Raw genomic sequence first — 21,153 nt, forward strand, 5'->3', positions numbered from 1 at the left:
CTCTCTGAATATCTCCTAGAGTTATTTTCTTGACCCCTTAGGTTTGGCCAGTTTGTCACATATTGTTTGTGCTATTTAAGTAGTTAATCCATTTAAAGTTTCTATGAAGTCAGTATTTACTATCATAGCTTCTCTTTATACAGAAAAGAGTATGGATTTTTATTTACATACCAGTAGTCTAAACATGTTTGGCAAGAAAAAAAGGTACCCTTTATTAGTCATCCAAGACCAAAAATTTAATATTTTTATTTTATTCTATATTTCAAAAGATATATTTTTCCCATCAGATGCAGACCAACAACGAAGAGAGAAGCTCAAAAAGGAATTAGCACGATGTGAAAGGGATTTGAAATTAGCTAAAACTGAAGTGCAGGCCAATTTTAAAAATAATTCCAAGTCATTATTGAACACGCTACAAAAGGTAAGATGGTATTTTTACCTTTTAAAAGCAGATGTCTCTAAGGTACTTCATAGTGCTACAACCTGACTTTTTGGTAACATGTTTACTATAGGTAAGAGTCAGTAAACTTCCCCTATAAAGAGCCAAGTAGTAAATATTTTAGGCTTTTCAGGCCACACAGTCTCTGTCACAATATCGTGCCATTGGAAAGCAGCCATAGACAGTACATAAATGAATGGGCCTGGCTGTGTTCCATTAAAACTTTATTAACAAAAAAGACAGTAGGCCAGATTAGGCCTGTAGGCTCTAAGTGTGCTGATCCCAGCTATATGTTTTGTGACACCTTTTAACACCTGATTAAGGAAGTTCTTCTCTTCTATTACTAGTTTGCTAAGAGGTTTTTTTTTCTTTCTCATGAGTGCATGTTAATTTTATGAAATGCTTTTTCTGCTATGATTTTTTTTCTGGTATGATTTTTTAATCTGTTAATGTAGTGAATTACAATTGAATTTCTAATATTAAACTAATTTTGCATCCCTAATATAAACACTTAAATGGTGCATTACTGTTTTTAGACATTGCTGGATACAGTTGCTAATACTTGGCTTAGGATTTTAGCATCTATGTTTATTATTAATATTGACCTGTCATTTGCCTTTTTTCTACTATGTCATGATATGCTAGCCTCTTAAAATAAACTGGGCGCTATTTCCTCTTTTTCTATGCTTCAGAATAGTTTATGTAAGCTTGGAATTAATTTGTTCCTTGAATTTGATGGAACTCAACATTAAAATTATCTGGGCCTAGATTTTCTTTTTGAAAAGATTTTTGACTAGTGATTCAATTTTTGAAATCCTTATATAACTATTCTTATAAGTTGTATGTATGTAGGTATTCTTATAAGTTGTATGTATGTAGGAAGTTGTCCATGTTATCTATATTTTCAAATTTTTGGCATAAAATTCTTCATAATATTCTCTTACTGTTTCTTGAATATGTATTATTTCCTCCCTTTTATTCCTAATGTTATTTATTTGTGCCTTAATTCTTCTTGAGTATTCTCAGCCAAGATTTTTGTTTTATTAATCTTTTTAAAGGGCACATTTTTTTTTACTTTGTTAATCTCTATTGTATTTTGTCTTCTATTTCGTTATGCCCACTCTTATCTTTATTTTCCTCATTGACTTTCTTTGAGTTTGTTTTGATGTACTATTTATACTTTTGTTTAGCTTATTTTCAGCCTCACTTGTTTCATAGTATGAACATTATTTAAGGCTGTGAATTGTCCTCTAAGTACTACTGTACCTGCATCCCACAAGTTTTTATATGAAGCATTTTTAGTATGATTCAATTCAAAATATTTTAGTTTCAATTATAATTCCACCTTTAACTCAGGAATCACTTAGAAGTCTATTTTTTCTATTTTATCTGTTTTTTCCTAGGGTGTGTGTGTGTGTGTGAGAGAGTGTGAGTGTGTGTGTGTGTGTGTGTGTGTGTGTGTGTGTGTGTGTGTACGTGCCTTTTAACAGATTTCTAGCCTAATTATATTGTGATCATCAGTTTGTTTGCGGAACAAATTATGCTTGCAAACCAAGGTGTTACTGTATCTGAGAATGGAATTGCTAAGTCATATGGTAAATTATATTTAACTTTTTAAGAAACTGCAAAACTGTTTTCCAAAGTGGCTGCACCATTTACATTCCCACGTCCAGCATGTTAGGATTTCATTTACTCCATGTCCTTGCTAACGCTTGTTACTGACTCCCATTTTGACTATAGCCATTCTAGTGGGTGTGAAGTGGCATTTCATTGTGATTTTAATTTTCATTCCCTCATAATTAATGTTGTAGAGTATTTTTTTTCATATACTTATTGGCCATTTGTATATCTCTGATAAATATTCAAACCTTTTGCCCTTATTTTAATTGGGTTAGTTGTCTTATTGAGTTGTGTGTTATTTATATATTTTAGATACAAGTCCTTTATTAAGTATATGATTTGCAAACGTTTTTCCACCATCTGTTGTTTCCCTTTTTATTTTCTTCAAGGTGTNTATAGTTGTGCACAGTATTTAATATATGTGCAGTATATTCATTAGATTGAACTTCACATCTTGGAGATGTTCAGATCTTATTGATTTTTTTGTCTGATTAATTTGTTATTGAGAGAAACTTTCCACATGATCATATATTTAGATTTTTCTCCAAAAATTAATACTACCAATTTTTGTTTTATAGATTTTGAGTTTATATTATTCCATACATACAGATTCAGAGATGATATATTCTTGATAAATCAAGCCTTTTATCACTGTTTTTAACTTCTTTACCTTAATGTTGTTTGTAGTAGTTTCTGATAGTGATATAGGTAAACCAGCTTTCTTTTTATTAGCATTCCTTTGGTGTATCTTTTTTCATTTTTTAATCCTAATGTTTTAGGTAGGTCCTAAAGTTTTAGATGGGTCAGATAATTTACCCTGAAAATCTGTCTTTTAAGTGGAGCATTTAGCATGTTTTTTCTTCTGCTTTCTTATCTTGTACTGTCCATGTGACGCACGGTAGTAGGCAGAATTCTAAGATGACATCCCCCCACGATGACCCACACCCTTAAACAATCCCCTCCCCTGGAGTATAGGCAGAACCTGTAACTTGCTTCTAACCAATAGAATATGGCAAAGGTAGGATATCACTTCCGTGATTATGTTCCATGGCAAAAGTGAAAGGAATTTCCTTCTGTGGATTAAAGTTTTCGTTACTTAAGAAAGTTCAGGAAATGGGTCCGGGAGGAATTTCTGCAATGGCTGCTGTAGAAATGGCTTTCCCCTCCTCCAGCCACACCAAGGGAACAGGGGAAGAGAAAGCATTCTTAGGAGTCTCCCTGTTCTTTCCTGTGAGATCCTGGTGGGCTTCCTGGAGGAAAAAGCCTGCAATAGAGTTTAAACTCCCCAAGTCTCAGGGGCTTCACACTCTCACGCTAGTCTACGGCCTTTAGCAGTAAAAAAAAAAAACTCCTAGGGTAATCTTCTTACCAGTGTATGTGGCACTCAGTGGCCCCTGTCCCAAATAAGCAAATGCTCAGGTCCTGTTACCCTCTGCAAGTGTCTCTCTCTCCAGTTTTCAGGTTAGTTGTTTGCTCTGTGACCTTAGCTCTCTCACTAATTTAAGAAAAATCATTAATTTGTAATTCACCCAGCTTTTTTCTTATTGTAATGGTGAAAGCAAAGCTCCTTCCATCTCTCTTCATTCCTCAGCTGAAACTTGAATCTGATTTATTTTTGTGTGTGGTAGTTTCTTTTCCAAACTTCTTAATTTTGAAAATCATAGCATCTACAAAACTAGTTGTATAATGAACCCACAGGTTCTTGCCCCAGATGCAACAAGGATCAGACTTATTCCACCTATACCCTGACTCACTATCTAATCCCAGATTATTTTGATGCAAATCACAGATAGTATATAATTTCATCCATAATTATATTTGTGTGTATCTAAAAGATAGATCACAATACCATTATTTTGCCTTAAAAATTAGTAATTTTTTAATATCATCAAATACCCACTCTTCAGATTTTCCTATTGTCTTATATATATATTTTTTTAGTTAGAATTGGGATCTAAATAATTTCAACTAATGAATAAATTTCTTTTAATCTATCACTTCTCCTTCCCTACCTTTATATCCCTTTACAATTTATGTTTTAGAAAACACCGAGTCATTTTTCTTGGCTTAGGGTATTTGTGGACCATCTCGGTTATACAAATTTAGGCTGCAGGCTTGCGTGGGGCAGCATATGATTTCAGATTCTCAAAGACCAGTGTCCCTTTTCACTCAGTACCAGGCAGGTTTCTGTGCAGGTCACCTAGTTGGGGTGCAGCCATTGAAAGGATCCCAGATTCATGAGTGAGATCTCCTAGACTGTCTAAATCAGTCCCTGAGCTTTGTTTTCTGTCCCCCAGCACATGTGATGTGATTTTAAAAAAGAACAAAAAACTGTTGCCTGTTAATAAAAGCCGGTTTCACTGCTCTGCTTTTTAGGGATCACTGCCATATTTTTTATTCCAGCTGTTCCCATTGTACATGGAGTTGTGACACATCAGCAGGCAGGGGAACACGTAAGGGCGTTTGCGCCATCACAGCGAGTCCCAGTGTTTTGCTTTCAGAAGTGTGGGGTGCCATAGGCCAGATTTTAGCTGGGAAGTTAGGTCGTCATACTGACAGTTTACAAAGAGTACACTGGCGCCAGGGAAAGACAGACCAGTTACGAGACAGTTGCAGTAATCTGGGGAAGAGATGATTAAGACCTGATCCAAGATAGCAGAAGGAGCACAGGGAATATATTTAGGAGACATTTAGAAAGTAGAATCCCCAGGACTTGGTGACTTATTTGATGATGTGAAGAGCAAGAGGCCTAAATGAAGGAGTTCCCAGGTTTCTGGGTTGGGCAACTGGGAAGATGGTGATATGCCATTCATGAAGTAACGATAACAGGACAAAAGGCGATGTTTTCTTTGGAGGGGTGGATAATGTAAGGGCTGAGTTTATTTGTTTGGATGTGCTTGACTTGAGGTGCCTCTGGAACATCTATATTCAGTAGAGAGCTGATACAAGCATCTGCGTCAGGAAAGAAGTCTGGGCTGAAAATAGATTTGGGAGTTACCAGGGGAGCTGTAATATGCGTAAGAGCCCCCAGGTCTCTCATATAGATAAAAGGACCAGGAATAGAGCTGCTTCCGTTAGAATAAATCTATCCGCTGTACTACCGGTTGCCATCTGGGAATCTGTTCATCAATATTTGACTCACATGTGTATTTTCATTTTTAGTGATTGTGCTTTTTAACTGAAATTTTAAAATATTTTCCTATTAGCCAGCATTTTAAATATAAATTAGTAATTGTATTTTGAGATAAGTGGGTTTGTTGAAAATAAAATATATAATTAAATCTGTAAATGTAAGATGTTTTGTATTCATTTACCCTTTAGCCACTGTAACCCTATACATTTTGCCTCCATAAAGGAGTTCATTTATGCCTTAATCTAGATGTGTTTTCTAGTCCATTTAGAATTCACAGTAACTTAAAATTTGCCTACATTTTTATAAGCCTTTATAAATATTTATACATATTCAAATTAAAATTATTATTGTGGGCACAATATTTGATAAGTACATGTGTTTTATGGTTATGAGATACCTGTCATAGTTATAATCTGCTTTACTGAAAAGTTTGCTACAATTAAGAAGAAAATGTGACTTTAGTCTTTGGACATATTACCCATTTGTATACATAAATGAGGTCAGTTAATTAAAAGTCTTTTAATTGTCCACACGCTCATGCTACTTTCTTTTCTTTTTTTTTTTTTTTTAAGCTGAGCCACCCTGCCACCTGTTGGCAGCTCAGCGGCAGCTCAGCTCGGGCCAGGCATCGAACTGCTGTTGCTCAGAGTTCAAACTCTTGAGCAAGCTCTTAACACTTTGTAAGTGGGCATTTTCCCGCCAAATCGCATCGTAACAAAGAGGTCTCTATACCTGAGTTAACTCGTCTGCGCTTTGGTATAAAAAGCGCTATGACGAGTTTACTCATTTCCCGCGAACAATGGGTTAACCAACTGAGCCACTCGGCCGGCCTCTCATGCTACTTTCTTTCTCTCACATCTTGACTCACAGGCTGTCACCTCAGGACCCCCCTGTGTCTTTCCAGTTTGCACTCTGTGCCCCCTCCGCCCCCGTCAGTTATTCACCACTCATTCACATCCCTGGTGAAGCAACACTATGTGCTATTAAGATTAAATGAATATGTGGATGTGATCCATATTCCTAAATAAATCTACTTTAAAGGCAGTATAAAACAATGGAAATCGAGAGCTGTCAGTTTCTTCTATAAAATATAATTTGAACCATTTTTGCAAAACAAATGTTAACCATATTTTAAAATAATTTGTACCTATCCTGTTCTGCAGTTGAATTGACTCTTCAACTGTTTTAAAACCTGTCAATTGGAAAATCTTTGTATACCATTTCTTCTGACATTATACATGAAAAAGATTTAGTACTCAGTTGTTCTGTGATTGTAAAATTGGACAGGTGTTCTTGACATAAAAACATGTATATGAAAACTATGCAATGATTATAACTTTGAAATACTTTACAACAAATGTATTGAACTATAAGGATGACATAAGACCATGAATGTGGTCAGACTACCACCAGAATTTTTGTTGAATTGTCATATAATTGAACCCTTTTCTGATTTTAGAACTTTACAGTGCTGTTCAAATTTTGGTGAATTTATTACCAGTGTGTTACACATTTTCTGTGAAAATTATATCCACCCAAGCTTTCTGATATTTATGGCTAGAGGAAACAATATAATTTCAAAACAGTAGATTGGTACAGTTGATTTCATACTGTTTTCTACTGGTTTCCAAGGAAAGAAAAAGTAGGATACAAGGTAGGGAATATGAGACATTAAAGTACAGAAAAGTTTCATGCCTTCTGTCAGTTCAAAAGCAGATTTTCCAGCCCATTTCAGACAGATGAGGATATATTTCTGCCTTTAAAGACTTTCTTTGGTATTTCATTTTGTTTACTAAATAACCATTACTAATAAGAATTTCTTAAGGCAATCTAATGTCTTGGGCATTTCTGCCTGCTCTGATCTCAGTTTTTACTGTTCCTCTAAGTGTAATTATTATTTAATAGCCCTAAAGGATTTTCAGATCATACTTAGAAATGTCTTCCCAGGGAGCCAAACTCTTCTAGTAAATAAGCTGCAGTGTGGGTCTAGTTTGGGAGTACTTTTTAAAACTAACATATTACAGTCATTGACCAAACAGTACCCTAGTGACTCAAACTTTACTGCCAAAATACTTACTTGCTTTGAGTAATTTTGCCTTGTAATTGGGATAGGGTTAGAAAGTACTTGGAAAGGAACTAGGTGACTTGACCCATTTTAGGCAGTAGTCACAATACCCAGTTATCTGCAATTCCTTACTTAGATAAATCAGTACTTAGGTTAGCTGAGTTGTTCACTACCAGGAAAGAAGTTAAAATTAGTTTTAGATCCCTGGTGGTGTAAAAAAATCTAAAAATATATGACTTTCAAATGAGTCTTTAAACTAGATAATATAATGTAATGGTGAAGAGCATAGGCTCAGTCTGGGTTCAAATCTATGAGACCCTGTGCCGGAGTTTCTTCATCTGTAAAACAGAGGTAATAATTGTACTACCACTCAGAAGTTAAATGCTGATTAAATGAGTTGTAAATCAATGTAAATCAATTAGAACAACACCTTGCAAATGGTAAACATATTAGTAGCAATGATAGACAGTCTTGTTATTCCTCTTTTATTCTACTCAGTGGCAACAACAGTACCTTGCACAAAGGAAGCCCTTGGCTCTTGCCTTACTCCTCTTGTTTTTCTCCCCATGAACTTGTAGGACAGATATAACTGGTTACATCCTAGCCATTTTCACCTCAGCTTGTCACTTCCATGTAACGTCTCCTCTTCCTAATACAGTGACTCATAGTTCTGTAAAGAACACACAGGTGTCCATAAAGTCTGGAATCATAGACAAGGCTTTTGGGGCATCTCATCTGTTAAAAGAATAAAATATGTATGTTTTTAGACTTTATAGATATTCTGTATAAATGGTTCTTCCAAGATTAAACCAAAAAAAAAAAATGGAGCAGTCAGAAACACCCTCCCTTTCAAAGCTTTTTCCACTCATGAGGAGAACCTGAGAAACATAAGTTAACTTTTTATGTAATAAGTATTTCATAGTTATATTTGAAATATCAGTTACTTAAGTCAGGGCTCCATATATTGTGAGGAGAAGTCCCTTTTCATTTCTTCAAAGCTGTGAAGTCACAGAGGAACTGCTGGCACTGAAGACTGCCATAATGACAAATGGGAAGGGGAAGATGCTGCCACCAACAGTGGTTGAGAAGGGGATTGGGGCTCACAATTGGTTTGGAAACTTTTAGGTAAAACTGAGACCTACCAGTAGATCTCAATACGCAAGTTAAAACCACAAACATAGGTATATGTTATGAATCATTTTTTTAGCTTCAGAAAGAAAAATGATTGCTATTACTTATACTTAAAATTATATTTTTGTGGAAATAATTCAAAAGCTTGAATAGAACTTTATATACAATGCTAACATCTTCAGGAACATGGAAGTTAATTCTGTACGAGGTATAATAAAAAAATACAGTGACTGCTGCTGCCAAGTGCCATCCAACAGAAAGGAAGGGATCTTCAATATGGGGAGCAGCACATTGAACCTTAGTAACAGTGTATAACAAGTTTCAACTTGTTTGATGCAGTCAGTCGAGTGTGAGCTACGGTTGAGAGAAGGTATGTTTTAAAGTGTGCCGTAAATCATGGATCATGAACAACACATTAACTTGAAATGGGCAAATGGTTTCATCCTCCATCATGACATCACTCTGTGTCACACATCGCTTCTGGTACAATAAATTTCTGTCCAATAAAAGCATTACAGTGTGTCCTCATCCATCTTATTCACCGGATCTGGTACCATGTGACTTCTGGCTCTTCCCCAAAGTAACAATGATTCAGGACATCGAGGCAGCCATGACAGTGCAACTAGACACTCATGAAAGAGGACTTCCAGACCTGCTTCAGAAAGTGGCAAGAATGATGGGATAAGTGTGTTCCAAGCGAAGGGGAGTATTTTGAGGGAGACTAATAGCAATGTGTCTTTTACTATAATTTTTTTTTTAATATTCACCTTAGATTTTGATCACACCTTGTAGACCCCTGAGGCAACCATTTTTAAATGTATAATCTGGAAATTCCCCTATTATATGAATTTGTAAACGTAATTGATGACTATCATACCCAATGTTCTTAGCCTTCAGGAGAACCACAAAATGAAGATGACGTGTTAATCGAAGAAGTGAATGGCCGTTCATCCTTTTCAAGGTCACCGGTAACTTCTTCAGAGAGACTACACCTAAGTCTACCTAAGTCCAATAAAGTCCTCACAAATGGTACTGAGAAGACCGCCCGCTCCTTCTTATCCAGTGTGGATCACACCGCCCCCGGACCCAGGAGAGTGTGGTCTGGAGCCTCGTGTGGCCGAGGGCCCAGGAGCACATTTCCGAATCCCCAGCGGTTTCAGTTAGTTATTTCAAAAGCACCCAGTGGGGACCTTCTGGATAAACATTCTGAACTCTTTTCTAACAGACATTTGCCATTCACTCCACGCACTTTAAAAACAGAAGCAAAATCTTTCCTGTCACAGTATCGATATTATACACCTGCCAAACGAAAAAAGGATTTCACAGATCAGCGGATAGAAGCTGAAAGCCAGACTGAATTAAGCAGGTATGGCACATCAGCAGCCAACAGTACATCCTTCAGGATGGTGTAGAAATTAAATAATATTCCTTATTTTATATCGCGTATCTTATGCGCCTTTTGAGTGGAATGAGATTAGTGTGACTTTTCCTTTTGCATGTATCACGAGAACTAGCAGACTAATTGTTGAAAAACTAGCAAAGTATTAAGCTTGTCTAGCTCCCTGTAAACATGAACGTTGCATATTTTAGTTTGTTGTTTTAAACATGGTACTAGAACTTGTGTATGTTTTTAAATATACTTCCAGGGAATCCTTAAAATACGTCAAAAAAACAACTGTTTATCTAACGCCCCATGAGCGCCCTTCCCTGCAAATGTTCAATCCCAGTCTTGTTAGCAGCAACTCCCCAGGTATAATTTAGACAATTGGGGTAATTTCTGGAAATTAAGTAAAATTTGCCCCAATAATGTTTTCATATACAATAGTGCCTGGCACTTAATGAGTATTCAGTAAAAGTTTTCCAAGTGGTTGAAGAAACAAACAAATCTTATAAAATATTAAGTGTTAGCTAATTTGTGATTGTTTTTCCTAGTGTTATATAAACAAATATTTTATCAGGTACAAGGTTTTAGTTATTTTAGAAAGTAAAAATTATGTTTATGAATAGTATTCTTTTTTCTGGGTAAAGATAAGGGGTACGGTAGTATCACTTAATGTACAGCATACATTTAATCAAAGAATTAAGGAATTTAATCTTTGATAGACCTTGTCAAGTGAAGGAGAAATGAGGAAAGCAAGTATATCATATGCTTTTCTGATTATATTTATGACAGTTTTTGAAGATAACAGTTCCATTTCCCTTAGTCCCATTCTGGCCAACAGAAATTTAGCTGCTGTTTAAAAAGGGAAGGGAGGGGAAAGCATATGTAGTCCAAACCATATCTATTTCCTAATTATATAATTAGAAATAACACATTTTATAAGAATAGATGATTTTCAACCCGTGTTTATTTTTTCTAGACAATGAAGTTCATTATCATAGTGTTTGTATTTTGAAGGCTTAACAGCAATTCTTTTTAAATATTACAGCTCTAAATCCGATCGTGAGGCAGCTGAGACAACGAACGTCACAGACTCAGAAGTGAACACAGAGCAGGTAATAAAAATGAGATATCTTGTGTTCCACGTTGGAATTACAGCTGCTTTACTTAGTAGAATGTGTTTAGCTCTCAGGCTGTGAAGAGTAATCTCTTGGTGACACCTCTTGCATATGTTATAGCCAGTGTACAGAAGGTGTGCCTATCATGAGTGGTTATAGTTATCTGAGAATGGCCAGATGGATCCTGCCAACCTGGGAAATCACTTGTTATTAGCATCTCTTCTAGGTGGTTGTTTGACTGGCTGGACTGATGAGTGGATGAATAAAATACCTGAGTTGTTATTTTGAAAGATGCAGTCGTGGATTACTGAAGGATCCAGAAAAGTTGTGCAGAAGTTATTTTAGTTTTTATGCCTGTATATTTTTAAAGAATTGCCACTGATTATATTATTTAAAATTATACATTTTATAATCGATGGGTATGTCATTCTCTTATGTTTGTTTCTACTTTATTCTGTACCATGAAGGTCTTCTTTACAGTGTTTATATTTTGAATGCTTTGCATTCATTTCTTTTTAAAATATCACAACTTTGATTTTGAGATAATTATTTTTGGGGCTATTAATCATATACTTGTGACCTAATTTAAATTTATTGGTTTTTAAAAGGTTTGTCTATTAAAATGTCAAACACAGATTCAGGGATAGAAGAAGAAAATGTCATCACACTCAACTTCCATCTTCCCTTCGGAAAATGGGGAGAGGACTGTGGTTTCCGTCTCAGCCATTAATAGCCACTTGACATAGGGACCTGCCACTTAAGGCCCAAGGGACAAATCACTTATCCTCCGAGAGCTGAGTTTCCACATCTAGGAAAACTTTGTAACACACAGGATTGTTGGAAGGAATATGCAAGGCGAAGGAAGGGCCTAGCACAGCCAGGGATGAAAAAATGATGCTGACGACCAGCTTGAGGTTTAGGAAGAGAGTTAGCTCTTTGCGTGACTAAATAAACTAAGGCAGAATAAGTGTGTTCCAAATGTTTATCCATAGCCCTGTAAAAAAATGGTGTGTCCCTGTATTCCATAATTAGTACTAGCAGCTGTCTGCTGGAGGAAGCTAGTAGAGTATTAAGGCAGTAGACCGTCATTTTAACAGCCCTTTTAAAAACTGCAAAGCACTAGACATAAATTTGCATGGTAAAGATTAAATCCTATAATGTAAATAAATGCTTTGGCACAGCATGTGACCCATAGTACAGATTCTATGAAAGCAAGCTGCCAGTAGCTTCGTTTGTTAATATTATTGTTCACGCTGCCATGCTTCTGTGACATGTTGGCATTTGAAACAGATGGGCTGTTTGAATTTCTGAATAATGGGATATTTTTTCTCAAGTTTATCTAAAACTTGCAAATTTCCTTCATTTTCTTTTTATATGTTTATTTGTGGTGATTTCTTAATGTCATTTAAAGTATCCCTCATTAAAAAAATTATAAAAGGTTGTTTTATCTTAATTTTAAATAAATTTAAGGAAAACATCCTGATTGGATAAAAAACATATTCTTAAACATCCTGTGTCATCATATATCTGTCACTTTTATCTACTGGGTATCCCTACTTGCTTACCATGACTTTTTTTTTTTAATTTGCTCTTATGCTTTATTTCTGCTTTTATAATGTATTTTTGAAGCAAAATTAAGATTTATTCTTTTCATTGCAGCCCCAGGAACCTAGTTGTACAACATGTGGTACCAAAGAAAGAATAGCCCCTTTACCTTCACAAGATCATGGCTTACCACGGGGTGAGAAGAGAGACAGCACTCTTCAGTATTCCCTGTCAAGGTGAGCAGCTCGCAGGAGAAAGCACTTCAACTGTCTCCAGCTAACTGCTTTCCTGTATGACAGACAAGCAGTATTTGCAGCATACGTACTATTTCTTTTTTTTTTCTTTTTCTTTCTTTTATTATTAGTTTCAGGTGTACAGAACAATGCAATAGTTATGCTTTTCACCCCTCATACAGAAACAAAACCCCTCCACCATCTACTGCCCTCCCACCCCTGATATCATACTTCTCTATTACAATTCCCTTGACTCCATTCCCACACGCTCTACTCCACGTCCCGTGACTATATGTATATATAATTATAGTTGACATACAATATTATTCAACATCAGCTTCACAAATACAGTGCAGCGGTCAGGCCTCTACACTATTTCATTATACTCTGATGTGATACAATTCAGTGGCGGGGTTTTGCTAAGGAAATTTTACAAAGTAGGTACTCAGTAATAAGTTTCAATGAATTCATTTTACTAATTCATTAATGAACAAAGGCCATTGGGTTGTATCATTTGCCATCACTATTTGTGTGAAAAAAGGATTTTCCCCAAGAGAAATCCTCTGTAGGGATGCTAACCAGTTGACGTGACACAGACAGTACTGACCACCTTACCATTGGAGGAGTCCTCATTTGTGATTTAGAATATTCACCATATGCTAGTGCTTGATCTGTCCATGCTATGTAGAGGCACTGTTCTTTAAAACTACTCATCTTGGTTAGGGATTATGAAATACTGCACCTAAATCCAAAAAGACAGGTTTAGTGCCTCTAGTACAAAATTTTTTAAATGCCTTTGATAGCTTCAGCTGTCAAATGCATGTCCAGTGTCAGAGATGAGATGTGAGATGAAGGAGGTGGAAGAAAGGAAGGCCAGCTCCTCCTGCGGGCTTTTCCGGGAGGTCTCCCAGGCCGGGCTGCAGGGCTCATTGCTAACCTGCCTTGAACTTCACGATGCCATGGCACTCATCACTTAAGATGTATAAGCTACCCTTGAGCCAGTTTGCAATGAATATAAAGAATCGCTTAAAAAAGGTATATTTATCTTTTCTAGTAGCTTCTAAAAGAAATGTGATAATTGAGTATACCTGAACAAAAAGCTTAGAATTCTAACTAATGATGACATAACTGAATAATGACAAATTTTACATGATGAGCAGCTTTAAAAATTCCTACACAAATATGTTTTCAGCATTATATTTGTTAACCTTAGTCAAATTGTCATTGTTTATACTATGTAAGTACCATAGTCTAGTTTTAAAAAGGCTTATGAATTTGTAATTAGATCACTAGTTTAAAAATCTTCCTTTTCTACTTACTTGTGACCTTTGCAAGTTACTTAGCCTCTCTGCCCCCGGTGAACTCATTAGTAAGTGAGAAAAATAATACCTACCCAATCAATATACCTGACAGGGTTGTTCTAAAGGCTAGATTAGATCAGGGATATAAAACATTATTAATACAAGGTGTGATCAAAAACTATGATGAATGTTTAAATTTTTAAAAATGTATTACAGTAAAAGATACATTGCAATTAAATCCCCCTCAAAATACTCCCCCCTCACTTCGAACACACTTATGCCATCATTCTTGCCACTTTCTGAAGCAGTTCTGGAAGCCCTCTTTCGTGAGTGTCTTTAGTTGCACTGTTATGGCTGCCTTGATGTCCTGAATCGATTCAAAACGTTTACCTTTCATCATCATTTTGATCTTGGGGAAGAGCCAGAAGTCACGGGTGCCAGATCTGGTGACTAAGGTGGATGAGGACACACCATAATGTTTTTGACAGAAATTGCCATATCACAAGTGATGTGTGACACGGAGCGTTGTCATGATGACTCACAGCACACTTTAAAACACACCTTCTCTCAACCACAGCTCACACCCAACTGACTGCACCGAACAAGTTGAAACTTGTCATACACTAAGGTTCGACATGCCACTTCCCGTATTGAAGATCCCTGTCTTTCTGTTTGATGGCACTTGGCAGCAGCATTCACCATATTTTTTTATCACACCTCATTATTGAACATTTATTGTACACCAACCATTGTTTTGTTAAATATTTCAATTTTCTCTTTCCAGGGCAGTAAGTCAGTATTTCCTGCAGCCCCCTTCAAGGAGAAAAATCTATTCTGAGTAAGATCTTTCTCACCCCTTCATTTTGCTTAGGGGAAACCAAGAATTAAGAATCACACAAGCCATCATTAAATAACTCAGGAATTGCACACTAATCTCTCTTAAAACCAATTTTGGGGTTCAATCATACAATCCATGCTAACTTTAGAAAATGACAAGAGTTTTCTGAAATAATTATCACTTTATCTTTATGTCCCGTGGAAATTTGTCCCTAAGTAGATAATACCTGCTATTTTTTTATAATTATATCTGTCATTTTTGTTTATTTTTATAAGTAAAAGTAACAGAGTTTTCAAGAAATTCAGACTTTTAATACCTCAGGATAGCCTTCCTGGAGGTTTCTAACTTCACCACTTCTTTGCAGATATTACACTTGTAGGTTTTAATATTGTTTTAAACTACATTTTTTTCAAGGAAAATAATCTATTTTTATTGTTTCATTTATTCTCAAACTTGCTATTTAAATATTAGAGACTGAATCAGTTTGAAAGTATAACTTTATACGTTTTAATCTATTATCTGAGTTGCTTATTAACTCTTCTCATTATATTTACTTAGTAATTGAATATTTACATTAATAAATGCTATTTGCATTTTCTATCAAATCACTAATTTCAGCTAATTAAAATCAAACTTACAATAGTATCCTAATTTTGTGATAACTACTAAAATATAGTTATCTCATATGACAATATAATAAATATGCCCAAGTAATTAAAAATTACTACTGTATTTTTCTACACAAATTTTCCTACTTGACTATCTTCCGCCTCTTCAAACATTTTGAAGAAAAAAAATAAGTTTTTCTGTTCAGTCTAGTTCCCAACCTTAAAACAGGATGCTGTCCTAGGAGCAGGAGAGGATTGCATAGTTGAAGTTCCCGCTTCCCTGGACGACTTGTCTCTTTCCCTTCCTGCATGTGCCGTGCAGAGGGGCTCACAGCCGTGCTGTGCATGTGGCCGGGAGCCAGCCGCGCTCACTGCCCTCTCTGAGCGCATGCCCCACTGCTTCACACTCGGTCGTCCTCTTGCCCTTAGTCGATCTCTCTTTTGTTTAATCCCTGCATAGTTTTTACTGGTGGATGGATTTTGCAGACATCTTTGAAATTTTACTCTGTTAGGGAGTATTTTCTCATCTTTAATCTTTATCTTTGCATAATTTCAGAAGGTCGACATGTTTGTTTTATAATATTTCTTTTAATGTCGGAGAGAAGTACATTTGAATTAGGTACTCATATTTCCTATAGTTTTCAGAGTAAGTAATGAATAATTTTTATTCTCTGTATTGCTTTGCCTTCACAGTGAAGAAGAACTGTTGTATCTGAGTTTCATTGAAGATGTAACAGATGAAATTTTGAAACTTGGTCTATTTTCAAACAGGTTAGATTTTTTAAATAATACATGGTGATTAAGAGTACATTACTCTTCATTTGGTATTAAATTTTTAAAGTTATCTCCCCATAATAGGAAATGAAAAATTATCTTGCTTTTTTGGGGGACCATATTCTTATAATTGATAGCAAATTGTAATGTATGTTTTTATTCATACTGTAGTCAGGCTTAAAGTTTGGGGGCGTTATAGAGAAAAACATTTTATTTATTTAAATACTGTTATATCTCTTGGTTATAATAGACTGGTAAAATAAATTTTTGCCTATTTGCAAAGATCCATAATCCCATTTTGCTATTTGAAATTGTGGTAAGAATCAAAAGCAAGTATTTTGGTTACAACTGTTACTAATAAAGTAAGGCAAAATAAAAGCTAGGTTTGCATACTGTAAATGAAGTGGAAAGTTTGCAAAAATAGATTAGGTCTTAACACATCTAAGGAAACTGTGTGGTCCTGAATCAGCTTGAACATTTATTTATCTAAAATTCATTGGACACCGACTCCCACTTTGTTATGTAGCATAACGCCCTGTTAACATGTATACTGCACACTTTCCCTGTCATATAATAGTATGTGAAGTTCAATCTAACGAATTATTTCTACTCCTGTATGAAGTTTCAAAAAGACCTAAGTTTTATTACAATAATTCCATTTGTTGCTTTCACTTTTAAAAAGGTAGTTAAAAATGTTTGTATAATGGGTACAGAGTTTCAGATTTGAAAGATGAAAAAGTTCTATTGATCTGTTTCACAACAATGTGAATATACTTAACACTGCTGAATGTACAGTTAAAAATGGTTAAGATGGTGTATTTTGTTGTGTTTTTCCCACAACAATAAAAATATTAATTATAAAGCAAAAATAAAACAAAAACATTTGCATAAAACATGTATTTATGCTAAAAAGTTTTATATTTTTTTCTTAGATTTCATAAGGCTGTTTATTGCAGTGTTTTTTATAATAGCACCAGAAATTGAATCAACCTAGGTGGTCAGTAGTAAAGGTTTGGTTGAATATAATTGTAGAATATTTATGCGTAAGTTCTGTTCAGAGACTTAAATATTGTACAAGTGAATTTATTGATACAGGAAGATATTCAAAATATATAATTAGAAAAAACAAAATAGGTATCTAAACTGTATGTATTGTTTCATCCCAGCTTTGGTAAAGAAAGAAATATGCATAGAAAATTGCTTAGGAGTGAATATTCCAAAACATCAACAGTCGTAAAATGTAGGAGATGGATTTCTTGGGTTTTTAAATTACACAGAGCTACTGAATGTAAGGTTGGTTCATGACTTCGTTGAAAATAACAAATGGTAACAAAGGAAATGAGTTTTCCAGAAACCTGTTGATACTCATGTGATAGAAGACAAGCATGATATAGTAGAAAGAATCAACTGTCTGGAGCCAGACACATCTGGGTTAAATTCTCTTAATGGCTGTGACCTTGAGGGAGAGGAAATCATTGTCTTAGAAATGTAGTTTTCTCATCTTTAAAATGTTTTACAATACCTCTCTTTCCCAGTGTTGGTCATGATTAGAGATATAATGATTATTATGTGCCTAGTACTTAGTGGTGCTTAGTAAGTGATAACTTTTAGGTTATTATATGGATTTACTATCCAAGGAATTTTTCTCAAGTATACTTTAGGAAGCATTGTAAAATAACTCTTCATAAGAGAATTTTCTTTAGGGTTTGGTTTGTGGGGGTAGTGTGTATGTGAAAGAGAGAGAAGGGAGGGAGAGGCCTGTACTGTTTGCACATGTGTATGTGTGTGTGTGTGTGTGTGTGTGTGTGTGTGTGTGTGTGAGAGTGAGAGAGAGAGAGAGAGAGAGAGAGAGAGAGGAGGAATTCTTGTCCCTCATTTAAAATATTTTATTCACAGAAATGTAAGTAGCATGAAGTCTTTCAGAAGCATTGGCATCCCTTTATGTTCAATTAAAACCATAGTGGAAGCCGTATCAGCTTCCAAACTAGGGAATGATTGATCTTTATCTTTGGAAAGAAGAGTAATCTAAAAAATATTTTCCGGGCCAGCCGAGTGGCGCGATGGTTAGGAGCTGGCTTGGGACGCCAGAGGGCCCCGGTTCGGATCCCACATGAGGGCCAGTGACACTGCCCTCTACAGCTAAGATGCTGAACAACATCCTCCACTGAAGAACAAAACGACAGCAACTTGTCTGTTCCCCTTCCCCCAATTCCCCAGCGCTGTTCCCATCCCCCCTATTCCCCAATAAATAAAAAAAATCTTTAAAAATATATATTTTTTTTTTCCAACCCTTAGTAGTTTAGTTATTGCATGGCTATTTTACATTTAGTTGATTTTCTGATTTTGAGACATTAACATTTTTCTTTATCATTTGTAGGTTTTTAGAACAACTGTTTGAGCGACATATCAGACAAAATAAACACCATTTGGAAGAGGTTTGTATTTCCTTAGAACTTCATTAGAAAAATTCTAACATCGAAAGAATTTTTAAGTTTTCACATACCCTCAAAGATGCATTAAAAGCAAATGCTTTTTTTCCCTTGCATTTTGTGTGTGTGTTTAGGAATAGGGTGGAAGAAGTATTGATACTGCAGAGATTAGCAGCACTGCAGACAAAAGTAGTTCAATTTATCTAGCTTAATTAATGGAATTGTTGTCTTTTTCTTAATCTTAGGGGAAAATGCGCCACCTGCTGCATATCCTGAAGGTGAACTTAGGCTGCACATCTAAGGAAAAGCTAGACGACATAAAACTAGAGGGAATTGATATGTTGAATTTACTTGAACTTGAAGAGGCTGAAAATTCAGAACAAAATGAATATAAAAAAGAACAAGATACAGCAATTCAACAGGAACGTCAAGAATACCAAAAAGCTTTGGATATGTTATTGTCTGCACCAAAGGATGAGAATGAGAGATTCTCACCAAATGAATTTTTCATGCCTGTCTGTAAATCAAAGTATTCAGAAGGGGTTATAGTTCAACAGGTAAAAGAGCAAACAAATCTTGGACCTTCATTTTGGGATGAAAAAAATCCAAGTATTTCAGAGAGCTTAACGGACCAAGAAACCTTGGTGAATGTCATTGAAGGTGACAGTGATACTGAGAAGGTTGAGACGTCAAATGAATTATGTTGTTTTAGCCCAGCACTTTCCCAGTCTGTTCAGCTTTGCAGTGTCAAAGGTGACAATAATCATGACATGGAAGGACCAACTCTTAAGATCATGGCAATGAGCACTGAAGACGGCCCTTTGGATCTTTGATCTTCATTAATAAATATCCCAAATGGCCAGTAATTCAGTATTCCTTTTCTTTTTTTTCTTTTCTATATTAGATTTTCTATATTTTCTATGCTATATAATAAATTGCCATAACTTCAGCAGCTGAAAGCAAAACACATGTATTATTTCTCCCCCAGGTTCTGTGGATCAGTAGTCTGAACACTCCTCTCCTCACAAGGCTACAGCCCAGGTTTCAGGCTAGAGCTCATCTAAAGGCTTGACTGGGGGAGAACCTGCCTCCCAGCTCTTTTCAGGTTGTTGGCCAAATTCCTTTCCTTGTAGCGATAGATCTGAAAACTTCAGTTTCTTGCTGGCCATTGGCCGTTGGCTGCCCTCAGCCCTTAGAAGCTGCCCACCGTTCCCTGCCACTTGGCTGTCTCTGTGGGCAGCTGCACAACACGGCTGCTGGTTTCTTCAAGGCTAACAGGAGAATGAAAGACTCTGCTGGCAAGAGGCTTAGATACCATAACAATAACAGGAATCACTTTCCATCAGCTTTGACATATTCTTTTGGTTAGAAGCAAGTCACAGGTCCCACCTACTCTTAGTATAGAAGGATGTGAATGCCAGAAGGGAAGAATCAGTGGGGTCACCTTAGGATCTGTTGGCCACAATTTCAAAAATTGTTTCTCAGGAGAGCACAATGTACCCAGACATAAGTGGTTTTGTAGGCAATGGGAAACGGTTTATGATCTTGAAACATTAAGCCCAGTCTACAATCCTTTGATTTCTTTTTTCTCACTTTTGTGCAATGTCTAAATCTGCAAGGCCTTTCTAGTTTCCAGTGAGGTAGGGCAGTCTGTCAGCTCCCTGAAAACATGTTCCTGCTTGTGAGGGCAAATGTTCTGTCAGACCCAGTCAGACACCCTCTTCTTTACCTTGTAGTTCATGAACAGGATTCTTACTATTAATGTATGTCTCAAGACTCAGCTCTAGTTCTGTCTTTTTAACGTAAGTGAAAATTTCATGCCTGGCACTGTGGAGGGTAAAAAAAGCAAACAGAATAATGATGGCCCAAATGTTCTAGAAACTTAGCAATGGCCTCCAAGTATCCCCTTCTTTAACTCAGGCTTTTTCTCATCCTTTGCCCATGCCAGTAATTTCCAAAGGTGGTGCCACCGCTGGAGGTATTCGAGCAGATTTCTGGTGGTACATGGATGACAGGTCCAATATCATTATGTTCAGGATTCAGACGCAGGGACAAACTACAAAATACGATGTGCTGGGGCTGAGCACCCAATTCTATTCTCCAATGTCTTATGCCACAAGTCACCCTGCTGCGCCATTTCTCAGCCCCCACCCACCCCTCACTTCTCACGCCTGGAGCTCTTCCCTGAATCCTCTGCAACCCCTCCTTTTCTCATCCTACAATGCCCTTAAACCTCCTGAAATATCCCCGACCCAGCCTGAGTCTCCCCATCAATCGGCCTTCATTCCTCTGTTCACTTCTTGGACTTCATCCTTCTCTCAGCTGCAGCGCTCCTTTCCTCAATCCCAGTCTCACTCTTCCACAATCCCCCCACCTCATCATCTGTGTCACTACCTCAGGCTCACTGCCCGGGCTCACATTTTGATCCGCCTTGGCTGGAGCTGCCATCTTGGTACGGTATTCTCAGTAACTATTGGGTCATCGGGAAAGTCGTGGCGTATTTTTCTATGTTTTTCAATGCAAAAACACGTCATGACT

General features: G+C 36.4%; 1 protein-coding gene across 3 annotated transcripts in view; it reads left to right on the forward strand.

Moving 5' to 3' along the window:
* The window catches only part of SPATA7 (spermatogenesis associated 7), a 34,806-nt gene extending 15,325 nt beyond the window's left edge, over positions 1 to 19,481 (forward strand). For 2 of the 3 annotated variants that reach the window (XM_019642340.1, XM_019642342.1), the window contains 8 exons: positions 288 to 421; positions 9,279 to 9,754; positions 10,818 to 10,884; positions 12,547 to 12,668; positions 14,751 to 14,804; positions 16,106 to 16,183; positions 18,564 to 18,621; positions 18,861 to 19,481. In XM_019642340.1, coding sequence (XP_019497885.1) covers positions 288 to 421; positions 9,279 to 9,754; positions 10,818 to 10,884; positions 12,547 to 12,668; positions 14,751 to 14,804; positions 16,106 to 16,183; positions 18,564 to 18,621; positions 18,861 to 19,448 — 1,577 coding nt within the window. In that variant the 3' untranslated portion in view covers positions 19,449 to 19,481. The remainder of the gene's footprint in view (positions 1 to 287; positions 422 to 9,278; positions 9,755 to 10,817; positions 10,885 to 12,546; positions 12,669 to 14,750; positions 14,805 to 16,105; positions 16,184 to 18,563; positions 18,622 to 18,860) is intronic. The other variant, XM_019642341.1, reaches the window with a different exon arrangement.
* Positions 19,482 to 21,153: the final 1,672 nt, after the last annotated feature.

This window comes from Hipposideros armiger, unplaced genomic scaffold (genome assembly GCF_001890085.2).
Source record: "Hipposideros armiger isolate ML-2016 unplaced genomic scaffold, ASM189008v1 scaffold_67, whole genome shotgun sequence".
Taxonomy (NCBI): domain Eukaryota; kingdom Metazoa; phylum Chordata; class Mammalia; order Chiroptera; family Hipposideridae; genus Hipposideros; species Hipposideros armiger.